This window comes from Dioscorea cayenensis, chromosome 11, assembly GCF_009730915.1.
Source record: "Dioscorea cayenensis subsp. rotundata cultivar TDr96_F1 chromosome 11, TDr96_F1_v2_PseudoChromosome.rev07_lg8_w22 25.fasta, whole genome shotgun sequence".
Classification (NCBI taxonomy): Eukaryota; Viridiplantae; Streptophyta; class Magnoliopsida; order Dioscoreales; family Dioscoreaceae; genus Dioscorea; species Dioscorea cayenensis.
This window is the reverse complement of record NC_052481.1, coordinates 12,722,218-12,740,617: the sequence shown is the minus strand read 5'-3', so window position 1 is coordinate 12,740,617 and position 18,400 is coordinate 12,722,218. Positions and strand designations below refer to the sequence as shown.

The following is an 18,400-nucleotide window of genomic DNA, read 5'->3' as shown; positions in this document are numbered from 1 at the left end:
CCGAAGAGTTTGCAAACAACTCGCAAATGTTGAGCATGCTCTTCATTTGAAAGTGAATAGACTGAAATGTCATTGATGAACACAATGACAAACTTATCCAATTAAGGCCTAAACACCCTCTTCATCAAATCCATAAAAGCTGCAGGGGCATTGGTCAGACCAAACGGTATCACCAAAAACTCATAATGGTCGTAACGGGTTCAAAATGCTGTCTTTGGGACATCCTCTGACTTAATATTCAACTAATGATATTCGGATCGCAAGTCAATCTTGCAGAACACCTTTGCCCCTTTCAACTGATCAAACAAATCATTAATCCTCGGCAATGGATACTTGTTCTTGATTGTCACTCAAGTCAATTGCCGATAGTCTATGTATAATCTTAACGATATATCCTTCTTCTTCACAAAGAGAATTAGTGCACCCCAGGGAGATACACTTGGTTGAATGAATCCCTTATCTACCAGATCTGGCAACTAAGTCTTCAACTCTCTTAGCTCTGCTGGCGCCATCCGGTAGGATGGTATAGAAATAGGAGTCATGCTAGGGAGTAAATCTATAGCAAACTTCATTTCTTTGTCTGGTGGCAAACCTGACAGTTATTCAGGGAATACATCTAGAAACTCATTCACCACTGGCATTTCTTCTATAGCTGGCTCCTTAACTCTTGTATCCACCACATGAGCCAAAAACACTGGATAACCCTTGCTCACCAGTCTTCTAGCTTCCAAGGATGAAATCAAACACGAAGGCAAAGTCTTTCTCACACTCTTTAACACCACTGTAAGTCCTGAGGACCTAAGAAAAGCCACTTCCTTCTTGAAACAATCAATGGAAGCATGATGCCTATCCAACAAATTCATACCAAGGATGGCATCGAAATCCTTGATCTCCAAAGGAATCAAGGCTGCCTTCAACGTCACTCCACTGACTTTTATAAGGCATTCCCTAAACACCAAATTCCTGACTACTTCCTCAATAAGAGGGGTTTGTATCACCAACTCACACCGTAAGGGGAAGGGCACTATTAGCATGACATGCAAATGCAACGCTAACAAAAAAACGCTCTGATCTTGAATTAATCAATGTATAAGCGTCATGCTGAAAAATGGACAGTATACCTGTTATCACATTAGGCCTACACTCAGCTTCTTTCTTTGTTATGGCAAAAACTCGAGTCTAAGCTCTAGTCTATGGACACTGGGGACATGGCTGTGAAGTGTTGCTGGCAGCTCCTAACTTGGTAGTAACTGGAGTAGATGTTACTGGTTGTGGACCCCTGGACTGATTAGGACGGCCTAAGATGGTGGTGCAGATCCACCCCGTCCTAGCTCTGACATACTAATCTCAAGTGTCTAGTCTGACCACAATGGAAGCAGTTGCGAGGCACCTAACACTGCCCTTTATGAGACTTCCCACAATTCCAACACTTGGTACTAGTTTCTGAACCTCTGACACTAGGAGCACTATTAGAACATGAGAATCTCTGCTGATCACCACTCTGAGGTAGTGGAGGTCTAGTAGGGCCTAATGCATAAGTGCCCTTAGAAGAACCCTCACTCCTACTCTTCTTGGATGGCTATCCTATCTCTAAGCTTCTTCTCTTTACTATGTTCTCCCGAACTCTCTTGTCTTCTCTAACAAGTTGCTTTACGCTCAAGGCTGACTGTACCACCTCCTTGAAGCTTTGCTTGCTTGTAACTATCATTCTTTCTCTGATGCCCAGATTCAAACAAACTTCAAACTTAGAACAAAGAACTTCCTCGGTAGGTGCTAACTCTGGAACAATACTGGTCAAATCCTTCAACTCTGTCTCATATTTTGTAACTGTCTTGTTCCCCTAAACTAGTCTTATGAACTCATGCCTCTTTTGATCACGGTAGAACAGAGTGTAGTATTCTTCATCAAACTCTCGTAAGAAATCTTACCAAGTGACCTGCCCAAAGGATTTGCTCTTCAAACTTTCCCATCAAATTCGAGCTCGACCCTCTAACAGTCTGGTAGCAATTCTGAGTCTCATCTCAACACCTAGACTCATATTATCAAAAGTGGCAATCACTCTCTTGATCTACTCCTTAGCAATCATAGCATTACTTGTGCCATCAAAGGACCCATATCCAAGCTGTCGAGCTTCCTTCAGAAGTTTGGATAAAGCTAAGGCCTGACCCGGTCCACTGGCCTCTACTGATGCATGCTGAACTACTGGAGTCTATGGTGGTGCTGGTGTAGGTACTAGGACAGTTTGAGCTTGTCCCCCCAAAATCCTCCAGTAACCCAAGAAATCTTGATACTCCTAATAGGTAGGTTGCCTTCCCTTGGTAGCCCAAAGAGCCCTAAAGGCTTCTAGTGCCTCAGGAGTTGGAGCAGAAACAGACACTGGGGTAGCACCTTGAACCTCTAGGGCATGTATTGAAGCTGCCATTGCAAGATCATGCCCTGCCTAGGTGGTGATGCAGATGAGGGTGGGGATGGTTCTCCTCGCCTCCCACCTCTCTAAACTTTTGGTGTAGCAACAGCAGGGGGAGTAACTCTCCCACGGCGAGCCCGTGAATGCTGTGCCAAAATTTTACTGAAAGGAAAGCACAAGACAACTTTTAGAAACAATTTATATATGCAACAATGCTATATGCAGACTCAACTTGGATCCACTAGATACAAGGACAAAGAATCACATTTTTTACTCAATTGAGAAACTGACTCTAGATCTACATTATATTGTCTAAACCTAAACCTAAACCCTAAACATGTGTTTGATACCACTAAAGTATGTCATGCCGCGTCCCGTGGGTCCCACACATGACATACCGCCATAACGACCCAAGGGAGGTCAAACACTTGCCTCAACCCCAGATTGCCGTAATGCTAACCTGTTCTCCGTACAATATCATTATAACAACAAAGAACAATTTAACAATGAAGACATACAACAACCTTATTACACAAGAACAAGAATGTAAGTAATCACAATATGATTGTAATATTAACCAAGAGAGCAACAACCCCAAACACAGGGCATACTCATCATAAGGTCTGGAGCCGCCAAGATATGCGTCTCTTGGTGTTGGCCGTTAAGGAACCTGTGTGAAGACTCTGAGCATCCAACCCTGCACACCTTTCATTTTCTCTATATGTCTCTTGAAAGGGTAGTACCTCAATTGAGTTCTCCATGCCACCCCAACTAGGTCAGTCCGTGGATACTCTCTCTCTCTCTCTCTCTGTTACTATCATAAGTACCGAAGCTCGGCTCCATATCACTATCAAAATCAAGCACTACACAAAGGCCCATATATGGCAATCATCATAAAGTGAAAAAATCTCATCATGATTTCACAATTTTCATATAAACAACTCCCACTCCAAGAGTGAGTAATTTGTATATATCAAGTCAAGTAAATGGCATTTCATCATTAAACAATATCTATTTCTCCAAGAAAGCATCATTTTCAATAAATCCTTGAAGATACATTTCAAGAACCAAGTTTCAAAGACAAGTAACATATACTTGCAAACATTCTTATAAACTCATTTAAGATCAAAATGATGATTTCAAGAGTCATAAACCACATTCAAGAAGCGTTTAACAATGCAAAGTGCCATTCAAAGGAAATGAAGCCAAATATAGTAAACGCATGCATGATATTATTGTCCATAGAATCGATAATTCTCACTCACAAACTTGGCGAGTCGCCCAACTCCGGTGTTAATTCTCCACCGGTCCTTTACCCTTGGCCGATGCCTCGCCTCCTAGAACAATTCAAGCAAAACAATGCATCAAATCCAAGATCACTCATCACAAAGATAAGGAAAACTCCTCAAGATGGAAAATATGCATCTAGGGTTTACTAAGCACCTCCTTTAGATGATCCTACGAGAATCAATCTCTCTCAACACTCAATGTTAACAAAAATGGCAAAGAAAACTCTAATTGGTTTGGTGATATAGTAACCCTAGTTTGGAAGATGAAGAGATCTCTCTCAACTTCATCAAAATGGAAGAAATACAATCAAACAAGTTTTCCAAACTCTAATCTCAAACAAACACTAAGATTTTCCACCATTCTTACTCAAAGGACTCATTCAAAATGAGAGGAAAGAAGAAGAGATGAAGCTTACCTCAAAGCCTTCAAAACTTAAGGATGAGCCTTCTCTAGAGGGGAGGAAGGAGATCACCATGCTTCCTCCTTGATTTAATGGCAATATATGGGGAGTTTAAGGAGAAGAGAGAGATCTAGAGGAGAAGAGGTATGGAGAAGGAAGAGAGCTTGAAAGGGGATGAAGAAAACAAGGAAAAAGGGTATTTAAAACCCTAAGTTCGGGGGTCCTTGTGGGCATTCCTTACGCCCATAAGGGAGGCCGAGAAAAGCCCTTGCAGGCATCCATGCAAGCGCATGGTCGCCTGTAAGCCTTACCCTTTGCTTTTAAGGTTTTTCCACACCCTTCTAGCCTCCAAATAACCTCAATTTGGATCCCAACAAAAGGCAACACTCAAGAGAACTCACACACAAGAGATATACACAAGAAGACGGAATCAAAAGCAAAATAAGCAAGGAAAAGTCAGAATACCACAAATAAAATTTATATAAATAGCAAAACTTAATTATAATTAAAAAAATTAGAACATCAATTCCTTTATGGTATGTATATAAGCACATATGTCAATTTATATCTAAAGTAATTTTTTTTTTGGGTGGTATATAATCCATTGTTGTATGATTAGAAAAAATTATTTAATACAATACATAAATATGAAATATAAATATAAAAATTACTTCTTTTAAATTGTAATTTACTAAATTATTATTACTTTTTGTTAAATATTTTGAATTTCTTTTAATAATATTTAATAATTTAATGATTTTAAAAAACAATTTAATAGTATTTTAATGTTTTTTTTTACAAAAAATTACCACACCATCTTCAAAAATTGGGTTTATTACAATGGATAATTATGAAATTAATAAGATAAATAAATTATTATATAAATGTCGAAGCTTAATTATGATAAATAAAGTGAAACCTAAATTCTTTTGTGCTACATAACACAATAATTATAAAAATTATTTACTAAAATAAACAAATATAAATATAAATATAAAAAATTATTTGTCATTTACTAAATAATTATTTTATGATAAAACATTTTGAAATTTTTGATAATATGTTAATAATTATTTTTATTGTTTCAAATTATTTATTGTATCAAATTATTAATAATACTTTAATATTTCTTTGATTTTTGGAATTTAAATAGTATATTTTAAATTTTAAATATTTTTAATATTTTTTATTTTACAATTTTTAATAATATTTTAATAATTTTTGTTATTATTTTAAACCATGTCACAAAGGCTGACCGCCTTTTCCATTAAAATAATAAAGTGATTATATTATGATAAAGGGATATAATAGAGAGACACTAAGAGATTCAAACCAATGTCAACCTACAAGACAATGAAAAAAAAAAAAAAATGCTACTCCAATGCATCGATGTCTCAATATGTGGCACCTGTGAATTGGGGCTTGGGTTATATATTGTTATTCTTATGATTGTCACCATAAATAGAAAGTTCAACACGATTGAGATTATTAAGGAACTCAAAAATACAGAGACTAGCAGTCCTTCAAGTTATCATTTTGTCAGTTTCAATTCGTTTAAAAAAAATATTCATTTTAACATCTACTGATGAAATGACTAATGCACAAAACTGTAGTCTGTATACCTTAGATTCTAAATCTTCACCAAGGTGAAAAATAAGAAAGCAACAATATCCTTAACCCAAAGTACCAATATTTGCGGGACTATAATCTATGACCTTTCAACTATAATTGCTCAAAATTTAAAAGAACTTCACCAAAAGAAATCAAATAGACATTATTAATCCTTCAGTATTAATGAGCATAAAGAATAACTCAGATATGTTTCAGAAGAATTGCCCAATTGGGCGTGACTTCTCCCCCATTTGCTGAGGAAACCAGGATGTAAATGATGTCTTACAGGGGTTAAATAGTAACCAAAAACCAGCCACGCCAAGAAATCCAACTGAAACCAGCCAACAAGAGTAATTTTCTGATGACACTGACAGGAGAAGAGGGAATGAAGTATACAAAGTACTAGATGTTCCACATCAGAATGAGATGTTTTTTATGTATATACATATGTAGTGGCACAGTATAAAAGAATAACTTTGCAACTGGACTGTTTTATAAAAGCATACACGCTAAATACAACACAAAAGTTAACTGACGGCCTAAATAGAGAACCACATTATCCCAAGCTTGTATCAGTATCTCACATGAGATGCGAATAGAGTTTGTAAAAGGGTATAATTCAAAAGCAGGACCAGAACAAAGCTAATGAAAGCCACATACTCTGCACATAAACTACAAAGGCTTAGATCAAAAGAAAATAGGAACAGAATAAACTCTATCTTTAATGCAAAATTAGTATTCTTATTCTCAGAAACATACACCCAATCATGCAAATAAAATTCAAAAATTTAAGACAATTTGTAGAGGACTTATGAAAAAATGAGCACTCCACCCATAAGTCAACAAAAAGAAGTCATAGACCACCAGCACAAACACTTATTTTGGAATTATCATAAATGGTTTACCCAAACTGAGGGATTACATGCCCCTCATGTGAAGAAGCCACATACCACCAGCACAAACACTTATTCTCTCGCACTTTCCAACAGCATAAAATTTGATCAAATTTCCATAAGAAAGAACACATAAACTAACTCTTTCTTCAGCAAAAACATCATGCCATCCACACATACCTTTCCCCTAGCCTCACTTCACTCAAACTCCCCAAGAAAGTATATAGACCTCCAATGAAATTCAGTATGACCTCTTCGAATTTATTTGGACCACATAAAACTTCTTCACAGCCATTCATGGAAATAACACCTAGAAATGGTTTTAATGGCAGAAAAGCATTGTTCTACAATGCTATCTCCTACACTACAAATACTGCAATACATTCTTTTGTTGAACTGCTCAAAATCATCAGCATCCAAACTATATTTCCAGCTCACTTTAACATCTTAACTTTGTTAAACATTTCTACCTCACTCATTTTATCACAAGCACTAATGTCAAGCTAAACTTACCATGGATTTCAAGTATAGTTTACAATTGAACAAGATTCCATGGCTCAGAAACATATTTTCTGTAAAAACAGGTCAATCTTCAGATTGTGTAATTCAACCCAAGAAACAAACAGCCCAGTCCATTCTAAAGGCACTTGACTTAAATCAAATGCCTTCAGAAGTATGCCTCAGTAAACACTAGAGGATATCATGCACATTATGCAGCTAAAAGAAGTGAAGACTACTAAAATAGCTGTCAGAAGTTGTAAAAATATAAAATTACCTTAACGACTTGACAGAGAGATGAGGATTCCCACAGATGGTACTCAAAACTTCCAGTTTTCCTGCAACCAAGGCTAAAACAAACTTGACTTCTATGATGCAACTCCAGCAATGGAATGTGAAAAAAGCTTTCAGAAGAACCTTTCTGGCCATTCTTGAACTATTCTAGCAACCCAAAATCTGAGAGATCTGATTGAAGAAGAGAGTTTATTTGATCATACAACAAGAGAACACCACCATACACAAGGATTATACATCAGATCATCATGAGTCAATTTCTAATGGGGACTCTTTCGGTGCCAACTTCTTCAAACTTTTTTCTGGAGCATCTCTTGGTGATCCCTTCTCCGGCTTTTTGCTTTGCTGCTTCTGTGATTTTAAGTAACTTTGTAGGGTTTCTTGTTCTTTTTGTTGCTTTACAGAAACCACCTCCGCAATAGATTCTGAAGTGCATCCTTTGCAACTTTATAGACCTCTACGGATGTTGCCCCTTCTTTAGCACGTCGAGTGGCATCACGACAAAGATCACTATATCACGATGTTGAAGGTTCTTCACAATTGCTTTGGAATCCCACACCACAATCATCCAATACAGCACCACTCTTGGCATTTCTAGTCCAGCGCTTCAAGATAAAATCTTTCGAAAGCTTATGCATACCAACTACTATGAAGACTTTAAGGGCGTGCCGACAAAGAATGCCAGAAAACTCAAACAGGCAGCTGCAATGTGCTTTTGTTTCCGAGGCATTATAAGTGACAGTGTAAGCATCCCCATTTCTTACAACCCTAAACTTGCTAATAACCCCATCCACTATCTTATCTACCTGATATCCCAAAGATTCAAGAAATTCTTCTTGAAACCTGTTAAAGATTGTCCTTGTATAAATACCAGCTGCCTGCTTTTCAACTGATGAAGCAGTTCTAAGAAAAGGTTTATTAAACATGGTGACAAAATCTTTTTGGGCTTCCTTTTCATATCGATTTGCAAGGGCTTGCTCTAGTTGTCTAACAGCCACCCTCAAAGGGGTCTTTGTGGTAAAATACTTCTGAACGACCTTGTCAAAGTCATCCAATTTCTGAGACATGAAAACTTCAGCAAAAAATGTATCTTTGAAGTAAACTGGTACCCATTGATGGTGGATGTTGGATAAGAACTACATGTACGCATTGTCTCTCAGGTCATACCTATCAAGGATTGCATCTCAACAGGACTCAAAAAATTCAGTTGTTTTGGATTTATCACTGCCTCTCCTTAGATCCTCATCAAAAGGATTTTGAGTCGAATAGAATTCAGACAATTCTTCCTGGATGGTGGCCAGGATGTGCTTCTTACCAAAACAATGGCGGGTGTTTGGGAACACTTTTGTGATTGCAGTTGCCGGAGCTCTATCAAGGTCAGTTACCAAAGATAATGGGTGATGGAAAGACATAGCTTCGAGCCATTTTTCTAAAAGTCAAATATACAATGCCTCGACTCATCCACAAACAAGGCACATCCAAAAAGCACAGGCAGCACATGATGATTCAAACCTGTAAAAGTAACAATAGGTATCAATTCCTTATCATTTTTATATGAAGTGTTAAATACCACAGCATCACCAAAGTAGGTGTAAGGCATCCGAGCTTTCGCATCAGCCCAGAAGATATTTGTCATACAATTATTGGCTTCAACTTGCACAGCAAAATAGAATGCAGGATTCTCCTCTTGTGTTTTGTTGAAATACTCAAGGAGATTCTCAGCATCATCAGGGCCCGAGTCATTATACCTGATTTCTCTTGGATATCAGGAGTCCTGCCCATTCAAGAGAAGATTTCGAGTATCATCAAAATTTTTAGCAATGACAAGAATCTCTCCTTGCGAGCGGACACAATGCACTTTGCTGGAGGTGATGGAGACAGTTCATGGCTATGGGCAAGCACAAGTTTAGATACCATCCACCTTCAATTATCTTTCCGAATTATTTCAAACAAGGCCTCACAACCCTCTCTGGCAGAATCCAACAAAAGACCCATTTTAGCATCCTCACTATTGTTATCCCTCCCCGAATGGTACCTGTGCTTGGAGCAAACTAGTTTCAGCATTTTGTGGGATTCATCATGCAAAGATCAGCGTGACTGGCAAACTCGGGCCTCAAATTCCACACAGCTGGAATAAGAGTAGTAGAACTTCTTGGCAATCTCAAGAGATTCAAATTCCATGCCCATATACGGCTCCAACTCAGTATCCCCTTCAGTGGCAACGTAGTGCACCTTGCTAGGCAGTCCAACTTGATGATTGTGATCCTTAACAAGCTTAGTAACAACCCATTTCCCGTCTCCCGCCGAATAACCTCAAGCATTGCCCTGCATCCTTCTCTAACAGAGGCCCCACGCTTCCTGGTCTTCTTCCCTTTAACCACTCGCTTCTCCCTCCAAAATCCTTCTCGCGAGCAAAAAACCGGCTAGCATAAGCAATGTAGAACGCCTTTGCTGCTTCTCCAGGCTCAAACTCCATGCCCAAGAAGGGCTCCAGCCTCGGGTCTGCTTCCATGGCGAACAGCTCCCGTCTCACAGGCTGCTCCACCATCTCTGGATGCTGATGTTGATGCTGCTGTTGCTATTGCTGCTGCAACTGCTCGTGATGGGGACTGCGATCGGATCGACGACATGAACGTGAGGGCTGACACCGAGCGTAGCCCAGAAGTTGATGCTATTGTTCTCGAGAGCGCCATGGTGGTCCTCGATGAGCCCATCGTCACCGCTCCCACCCCCATCCATCATCCTAAAGGATTGAAAACCCATGCACCCTCTCCTCCTCACACTTAACCCTCCATTTCTTCCCAAACTCCGGCTATCTGCGACCAATTCGAAGAAGGGATGGAGAAAACCCTGGAGCGAATCAGAAATCCATGGAATTGAAATTGATTGGAATTTGCGGCAGAAAATTAAAAGGGGAACTTAGCGAGAGCTTACGATAGAGAACAATGAAGGAATCCTTTGCTCCGATCGCTTAGCAACAGTAGTTTAAATGGCGTGTTTGTAATAAGTGGGTTTGGTAAATGTTTTATTAGGAATATGTAAGTGTCATCTTTACTACATGATAGTTTAGTAAGTGTCTTAAGGGTTAAATTTTGGAGTTTATACAAAACCCCTTAGTTTGTAAGGTGCGGGCATCCTCATCTCATCTTTACCCACATCCATATCTCTACCGTTTGCTTGAAGAGTTTTCAGAGGATAGAAAGCAGAATAAAAGAGAGAGATTATTCATAAAGCGGTTTCTTTATTACATTAAGAGGGAGGTAGAGATATGGATGTGGGTAGGGATGAGATGAGGATGCTCACACCTTACAAAAGGGGTTTTATATAGGCTCCAAGACTTAACCCTTAAATCATACTATTTATGACAAGACACTTACCAAACTATCATGTAGTAAACATGACACTTACCTATTCCTCACAAGACACTTACCAAACCCACTTATTACATGTCATTTAACAGTAAAACTATTATTGCTACAGTGCAAACCTATTTTACACACTAAAAAAACAAATACCAACTCCTTTACATAATAAAAACAAACAACACTGCTTCAGTTCATGAAGATGTTGGAGTCTGTAAAAGCTCTCTCTTTTATTCATGCTTTCTACTCTCTGAAAACCCTTCAAGCAAGCTTCTGCCTTAACCATTATTTCACCCAGGATGACCCTGACATCTAGAGTAAGTTGAAAGGCATCCCCAACGACCTCTCCATCGTCCTCTATGCTAGCGTGACGGAGGTTGGGTTCTAGTGCTTATATTAGTTAGATTAACTCTTTTTACATAAAAGATTCATTTTTAAGCTCAAAATATTTTTTTAAAAGATCTGTACAAAACTCATTTTCTTTTTGGATTTTTAGATAAAGGTTCATGCATCAAATAAAAGTCATATGTTTATCCTAATAAACAACATAATAATATTAAGAAATTTTAATATCTTAAAATGAAAATAAAAAATAGTTATAAAGACATAAAAATAATAACTAGAGTATTAACTGTATTAAAGATAGCAATACAAATTATTAAAGAAATAATAGAAGAAATAATATTAACAGAATCATAAAAACAAAAATGGATTTAATTATCAAAAAAATTAAATAATTTAGAAACACAACTATTAAAATTAGAAACTATCTTATCTAATCTAGACTATGTAAAAAACAGTATAAAAAAAAAAGAAAATCGAAAAAATGAAATAGATGACTTATGTAATCAAGTAAAAAATATTCAATTAGGAACCAATCAAAAAATTAGAAAACAAATAACACATTTTAAAATATGGACTAAAGAAGAATTATTAAAACCACCAGAATATAGGTTAAAATTCCCAAGAAATGGAACATCTACTTAAAACAACATAATACTATAAAATTGAATAAATAAAAATAAGATATTATCCTTTAGAATAACTAAATCAATATAGCTTAAAAGATAAAATAAAATATCAAAAATATATATGACTTAATAAAATAGAAGAATATTTAGCAGAAAAATTAAGAATTATAAATGAATCAAAAGAAGAAAAAGAACAATTAAAAAACTGGAAAATTAAATTATTACAAGAATTTTTAAGTGGCGGGACCCTAAGCTTTGCTTGACAAGGCGAAGGAGGGTTTTGTAAAATAGGTTATCAAATCTTTTAATTTTTGGATGAAAGTAATAAAGAAAAATTAAGATTTTATATTAATACTATTAAAATATTTTTAACTATAAATTATATTTTATGCTAATTTTACACATATAATTTATAATATATAATTATTTTTTTAAAAAAAATATGTATACTTTTGAAGGGAACCTCCAAACAAGTGAGCCCTAAAACTCATCGTGTTGCAGCAAAAACGATGTACAACAACAAGTGCACGCAGCTCTCACGGCACCACACATTTCTTAACTTGTGAAGGGATTGTGCTTCCACTTGGTCCAACCTAGCACCACACATTTATTAATTTGCAAATGGACTATGCACGGATTTTCACTTGGTCCAATCTAGAAATGGCCACAGTCCGATTAACCAGGGCCGGTTCCACAAGCCCTGGATCGGTTCCTGACCGACCCGTAATCGACCTGATGTACAGTAGTGACCCACTGGGCTAGGCTGACCCGGCAAACACGATGGGTCACGGGCCACCCAAAGGTGACTCGGACCCAGCCAGCCCAATCGGTGATTATTTAAAACTTAAAATATGCTTATTATTTTTTAAATAAAATAAAATTTAGCTTTGAATGTAGCTTATGGGATTTAAACTTGAACCAATTACAAAGCCCTCTAACAGTTTAACCAATCATACTATAACTTTTTATTGACTTGCTATTAAAAACAATTGAATAAAAAGAAACCTCAAACCATATTCTTTTTAAATTAATTTTAAAAATTGTAAAATTAATAATAATTTCAATAAATAAAAAATTGAAACAAATCAAAATAACTTAATCAAATTATGAAGGGGTTTACACTTAATTTATTTTCTTATTGAATTATACTGTTTATATATTTAATTAGGTGTGACTTAAAATGTTTATATATTTTCTTGAGTGTAGTAGAAATGAGAGTTTATATAATTCTTTTTAGTTTACATCGAAATTACCACTCAATTACTTATTTGTCATTATTGATGTTTACTTAAGACTTAGTTTCACTCTCGAACTCTCAAATATTATTAATTTATGCTCATGTGTGTCAGTGAAGAAAAAGTCACTATTTTTAACACACTTCCAATCATTTATACAAATTTGCATTTCAATGTTTAGTGGTGATAATTGAGAACTTGATATGTTCAACATATTTTCACTTAACATGAAATATCTATTCACACTACATTGCAGGTGCAAAGACACAAAAATATTGTGTAATATTTATTCATTATTGTTCACTAAAATATGTTAGTGCATTTAGTAAAAAGCTTTTGAACAAGTCAACCCCATGAATTGGCTAACCGCTGACCTGGTGCCACAGGTTGAGAACAGTTCAATCCGTAACCGGACCCGCTACAGTACTGATCGGTTACGAGTTAATGGCCCGACTTGCCGGATTAGCTAACCCGACAGAGTTGTGTCAGACCAAATCTCCGCCAATGCCTCCCTCTACTCCAATACAAACCGACTCTTAAATTTGCTTTGCTTTTCAAGTAAAACTCCATTTTTATTATAATAAAAAAATTTGATTTTCATAAATTTATAATATAATCTGATGGTGTTTTACATAATGATGTATATTCAGAAATATACATGATTTTTAACAAAAATAAATAAATAAACAAACAAAAAACTTAATAAATACTAAATAAATATTTATTTTATTTTATTTTATTTTTTTATATAGGGATTATTCAACTTGTAGAAAAAAAAAACTGATGGAGAAAGTTACTGAAAATATGAAATGTTCACTGTGCATTGTACAGAGAAACATCCCCTTGCAATTCTCACAGAACAGCTGGTATCTGAACAGAAATATTTTCACATTAACACATGAAATCAAATTGATTCCAAACAAACTTCTCTCGACTCTACGTATGCCAAAGTGAGTCATAGCCAAGAGCGAACCGCTGTCTCCTCAGCTCTGCAATCTGGCTGCAGCAAAATAAAATGGATTGAATCAGAAACAATTCTTCAAAACACCATCGATGCACATCAAAGCACTTGTGCTGTTATACGAATGATGTTTTTACATGAGGATACAATTTGATACCTGACAGATGAGTTCTACCATACTTCTAAGCAGATGAGAGTGTACAAAGAGCTGCTGCCGACCATAAAATTGCACTCATCTTTGATCAGCACCTCCATCAAGTCCAGAATCAGCTGCATCTCTGTAGAAATTTGATAACCAGGAAAAGTATCAGGTGCCGGCCTAGATTGACATGAATACAGAAACAAAAGAGAGAACCGATAATAAATTCTAAGGGATTAACAGTGCATACAATTTATCTTCTTTGGAACTTTTACTTCTAACTTCACTTTGACCTGATTTTGTAGGCGTCTTCTTTGTTTGCAATTTTGGCAATGGCATCTTGTAGTGCATCTTCTGTAGCCTCGCAAATCTCTGCAGGTTTTGTTGCCCTTTCTTTTGCATGTTTTTTGCAGCAACAACTTCAGCAAATGCATTGTGAAGTGCAATTTTGGCAACCTTATATACCTCCGCAGATATTGCCCCCTCCATTCCATATTTGACAGCATCCAGGCAAAGGTCATTGTACCAAGCAACCAGATACTCTTGGAAACTAAGTCCAGGTTCAATTACCCTTTCATCCAAAACAACACTGCCCATGGCATTCCTAGACCATCGTTTCAATATATACTCTTCTGGGAGCACACGAACCCCAACAATGAAAAACACCCGCAATATATGCCTGCATAAGATGCCAGAAGATTCAAACTTACAACAGCTGCAGGTTGCTTTTTTTTCAGATTCACTGAAACTGACAATGTAAGTCTTACTACTATCCTCTTCCTTTGCCACACTATACTTGCTAACAGGTCCATTCTCAAATCTTTCAACATAATAACCCAATGATTCAACAAACTCCTCCTGAAATTTGTCAAATACTGCATTGGTGTAAATCTCAGCTGCTTGTTTTTCCATTGGAGATGGGCTCTTCAATGGAGGCTTTGAGTATACAGTAGCAAAATCTGCCTCAGCTTCCTTCTCATATTGAGTTGCCATGGCTTGATCAAATCGCTGGATAAACAAAAGCAGAGAGGTCTTTGTGTTAAAATTCCTCTTGAAAAACTTGTTTAAGCTCTCTGATCGTTGTGAACCAGACAGTTCAGGAAAGAATGTATCTTTCTGGTAGACAGTGGCCCACTTTCGACGGATATCATACAGTGATTGAAGCCAAGTGTTGTCCCAAAGGTTATACCTATCCAACATGTACTCCCAATTAGTCTCAAATTCTTCGATGGTTTCAGACTCATTGACACATTTTTTCAATTCTGCTTTTAATGTAGGATACTTCAAATATACATCAGACAGTTTCTGTTTGCACCTGCTTAGTATGTGCCATTTGCAAAAGAGGTGACGAGTGTTTGGAAACACCCTTGTGATTGCTCCTTCCATAGCCTTATCTCTATCAGTAACAAGTGAATGCGGATGTTGGCCACCCATGGCAGCAAGCCATGTCTCAAAAAGCCATATATATGAACCCTTTGTTTCATCCATAAGTAATGCACAACCAAACGTAACTGACTGCAGATGATGATTCACACCTCTGAACGTTGCAAACGGCATCATATACTTTGTCTTCTTATAAGTAGTGTCAAACGTGACTGTATCGCCAAAATATTGGTATGCCAGCCTAGATTTAGCATCCGCCCAAAATACGTTGGTCATGCAATTATTGTTATCAACTTGGATAGCATAAAAGAAAGCCGGATTCTCAGCTTGCATTCTCTTCAGATACTCCAAAAGCCCTTGAGCTTCTCCACCTTCCCCGAAAGGATTGACTCTAATTCCTCTGTTAAAGTTCTTCAAGTTATTAAATCCACCACTCGATTCTCCATGAACCAGGTATGCACTGTCATTCAAAAATGAAGACTTCTCCAACTGAGGGCGGATTTTGCCAGGCAGTGCCACCATATGGGTGTGATCCGTCACAAGTTTGGTAACAACCCACTTCCCGTGATCTTTCCGTATCACCTCAATCATTGCCATGCAACCCTCCCTCGTCGTCCCACGCTTCCTCTTCTTCTTTCCATCATCATAGATCACTCTCTTTGAATGAAAGCCCTCCCTCGTGCAAACAAACCGACGCATGATCACAGTGTCATCCTTCCTGGATCGACGTGATTTATTCATTCGGACACCAAACCCTACACGGTTCGCATATGCAACATAGTATTCCTTTGCAGCCTCATCAGTATCAAACTCCATCCCAATCAAAGGTTCCCCAATGTCAGAGTTTTCCATCTGCAGCAGGTGTGACTGGATGTGCTGGTTCAGCTCAACACCAAGAGCACCCAAAGCCAGTGCCATGTGAGGATCACCATTGTTATTATTAAGATCCATGTTGCCACTATCTCGCATCAACCCATCATCTTCACTTAAAGCACCTTCCATTTGTAAAATCCCAACCTGAAAATAGTTGAATTCCATGCTTTTCAAATAAGGAAAAAGAAAATTCCATTTCAAACACCAATAAAATGGGGGAAAGAAAAACATAAAGCAACTTACTTCTGCTTACCAAGAAATTTCTCATGCTATTACGAAAACATTCCTCTAGACTGCAAACACAACTCATGCTAATATAAAAAGACTAGAAAAACCTAAATAGCATGTAGAAATCCTGACACAACATCAGAACTGGGTCGAATTCAAGAACAAACGTAGTTCCGATAGTGAGAATATCAAATAGGGATTTCCAAATATCAAATTGATGCCAACAAATGGAGTAACAAGCAGCAATCCAGCAATTGACAGGGAATTTACTATAATTGAAGAAATTTTCGGGCAAACGATCATTTTTTTTTCCAAGAAAACACAGGCAAAGGATTACCAGCAGGAAAGGTCGTATCAATCTCGCGGCTCCTTTGCTCCGGCCCCTCTTGCGAATTTAGGGTTTGGTTTTCTGAGGAGAAGCGCGAATCCACGATGTGCTTGCCAGATTGGAGAAGAAGGGCAGGTTCGGGTTCGCCCTGGGCCCGATTATTTTTAACGCTGACCCATTGGCTAGATCTGTCCATGGGCCGGCCTGGTTCGGGCCGGGCTTAATCAAATTATTAAAATTCAACCTTGTCCATACCTGGTACAGCCCAAAATTCGGGCCCTCATCCTTGTCCAAGCTCGCCCAATTTAATGACCTCTACCCAAACCCCATCCAAGCCCGCCCAAATAGTTTTTATTAAATAATATATAAATTTTAAAAAAGTTTAACAATATTATTAATATGTGGATATTACAAAATATTATTCTACAAAATACTTAAAAGTTTAAAATACCAAATATAAATCTTTTTTTAATTAAAATAACTAAAATTCAAATCATTATAATTAATGGCAATCAAATATATATGTATATATTGTATAAGTATATACCAACCTCATTAATAAATATATTTCATAATACGGGCCAGGTCGGACCAGGTCGGGCTTTTAACAACAAAACCCAAACTTGGCCCATTTTTTAAACGGGCTTTTTTTTTGTCCAAGGCCCGTACATCGGGCCTTATATATTTGTCCAAACCCGCCCAAATTTCAGGCGGGCCTTCAGGCTTGGCTAGGTAGTCCGGCCCTTAGACATCTACTCATAGCCCTATACTGATACTCTTTCATTTTAAATTTGCTCCTTTTAACCCTAATAATAAGGGAAATTATTTTGAAGGGCCGGTATGTTTTTCACTTATTAATATATGTACTTTTAGGCCAAGTTGGGGGTTCAATCAAGGTTGACTTGAAGTTAAATCGATATCAATAATAAAATATAAAAAATAAAATTATATTAATTTGTTAAAAGAGATACCGTGCCAAGGATGTATAATTAGCATTAAAAAAGTATATAAATAAAATATTTTTCTATAAAAGGAGAAAATATAATTTGTGCAAGTTTATTTATGTGTGCCATAACTATGTGCATGCCATTAAATAGTAAGAACCCTTAAAATAATGAAATTAAAAAAAATATGGATAAATTGTAAAAACTTCAAAAACTAGTATTAAATCAAAAGAATTAAAAAGGCAACCCTCTTTAAACTCTAACCTAAATCCGAATCCAACTGACCATTTTTCCAAACCCATCTGAACAATACCAATGCTTGAGTAAATTTTTGGCCATATTACTTAAGTTTGGGGTTGTTTCTTTTTCGTAACCTTGCTTTAATTTGTATCAAGAAGGCTACTCAAGTTGTGTTTGAGTTACACCGGTAGGTCACCCCAACTAAGTATGCTGATATGGCTGCCAAATTTACACAGTCAGCAAGCATGACGCACGCTTCATTCCAAGCTGGGCAGCCACCTGGTGGTTGTAGTCCTCCTCAGCCAAGTGTGGATGAGTCAGCATTCCACATCAGATAGCTGAT

The 18,400-nt window shown here is 37.0% G+C and overlaps 2 protein-coding genes and 1 long non-coding RNA gene across 6 annotated transcripts; all 3 read right to left on the bottom strand.

The window, feature by feature from the left end:
* Nucleotides 1-2,860: 2,860 nt before the first annotated feature.
* Nucleotides 2,861-4,488, bottom strand: LOC120272124. Its single transcript, XR_005540159.1, has 3 exons — nucleotides 4,113-4,488; nucleotides 3,673-3,744; nucleotides 2,861-3,270 (listed from the first exon to the last, which is right to left on the bottom strand). It is a non-coding gene; the product is annotated as an uncharacterized LOC120272124 (long non-coding RNA).
* A 3,420-nt stretch (nucleotides 4,489-7,908) lies between these two features.
* Nucleotides 7,909-9,905, bottom strand: LOC120271615 (protein FAR1-RELATED SEQUENCE 5-like). Its single transcript, XM_039278291.1, has 3 exons — nucleotides 9,706-9,905; nucleotides 8,964-9,141; nucleotides 7,909-8,529 (listed from the first exon to the last, which is right to left on the bottom strand). The coding sequence occupies exons 1-3, from the start codon at nucleotides 9,903-9,905 to the stop codon at nucleotides 7,909-7,911; spliced, it is 999 nt and encodes a 332-aa protein (XP_039134225.1).
* Nucleotides 9,906-13,742: 3,837 nt separating this feature from the next.
* Nucleotides 13,743-17,000, bottom strand: LOC120272233 (protein FAR1-RELATED SEQUENCE 5-like). Of its 4 annotated transcripts, none has more exons than XR_005540169.1 (4): nucleotides 16,883-17,000; nucleotides 14,312-16,461; nucleotides 14,080-14,200; nucleotides 13,743-13,961 (listed from the first exon to the last, which is right to left on the bottom strand). XR_005540169.1 is itself a non-coding variant. In XM_039278998.1 (4 exons), exons 2-3 carry the CDS (start codon nucleotides 16,444-16,446, stop codon nucleotides 14,094-14,096), a joined length of 2,199 nt encoding a protein of 732 aa, XP_039134932.1. In that variant the 5' UTR covers nucleotides 16,447-16,461; nucleotides 16,883-17,000; the 3' UTR covers nucleotides 13,743-13,961; nucleotides 14,080-14,093. The 4 variants fall into 4 exon arrangements, 2 of the variants coding, with proteins under 2 accessions (XP_039134932.1, XP_039134933.1); XR_005540170.1 differs by having other exon boundaries at nucleotides 13,743-13,957; XM_039278998.1 differs by having other exon boundaries at nucleotides 14,355-16,461.
* Nucleotides 17,001-18,400: the final 1,400 nt, after the last annotated feature.

Excerpts from the sequence above, each read along its gene's own strand:
- LOC120271615 (XM_039278291.1), bottom strand. The coding sequence starts at position 9,905 with ATGGAAGCAGACCCGAGGCTGGAGCCCTTCTTGGGCATGGAGTTTGAG. Across the intron at positions 9,142-9,705 it reads GATGCAGGGCAATGCTTGAG|GTATAATGACTCGGGCCCTG; the intron begins GTTATTCGGCGG and ends AAGAGAAATCAG. Across the intron at positions 8,530-8,963 it reads CCTACTTTGGTGATGCTGTG|TTCTTATCCAACATCCACCA; the intron begins GTATTTAACACT and ends GCGTACATGTAG.
- LOC120272233 (XM_039278998.1), bottom strand. The coding sequence starts at position 16,446 with ATGGAAGGTGCTTTAAGTGAAGATGATGGGTTGATGCGAGATAGTGGC. Across the intron at positions 14,201-14,354 it reads GAAGACGCCTACAAAATCAG|AGATGCAGCTGATTCTGGAC; the intron begins GTCAAAGTGAAG and ends AAATTTCTACAG.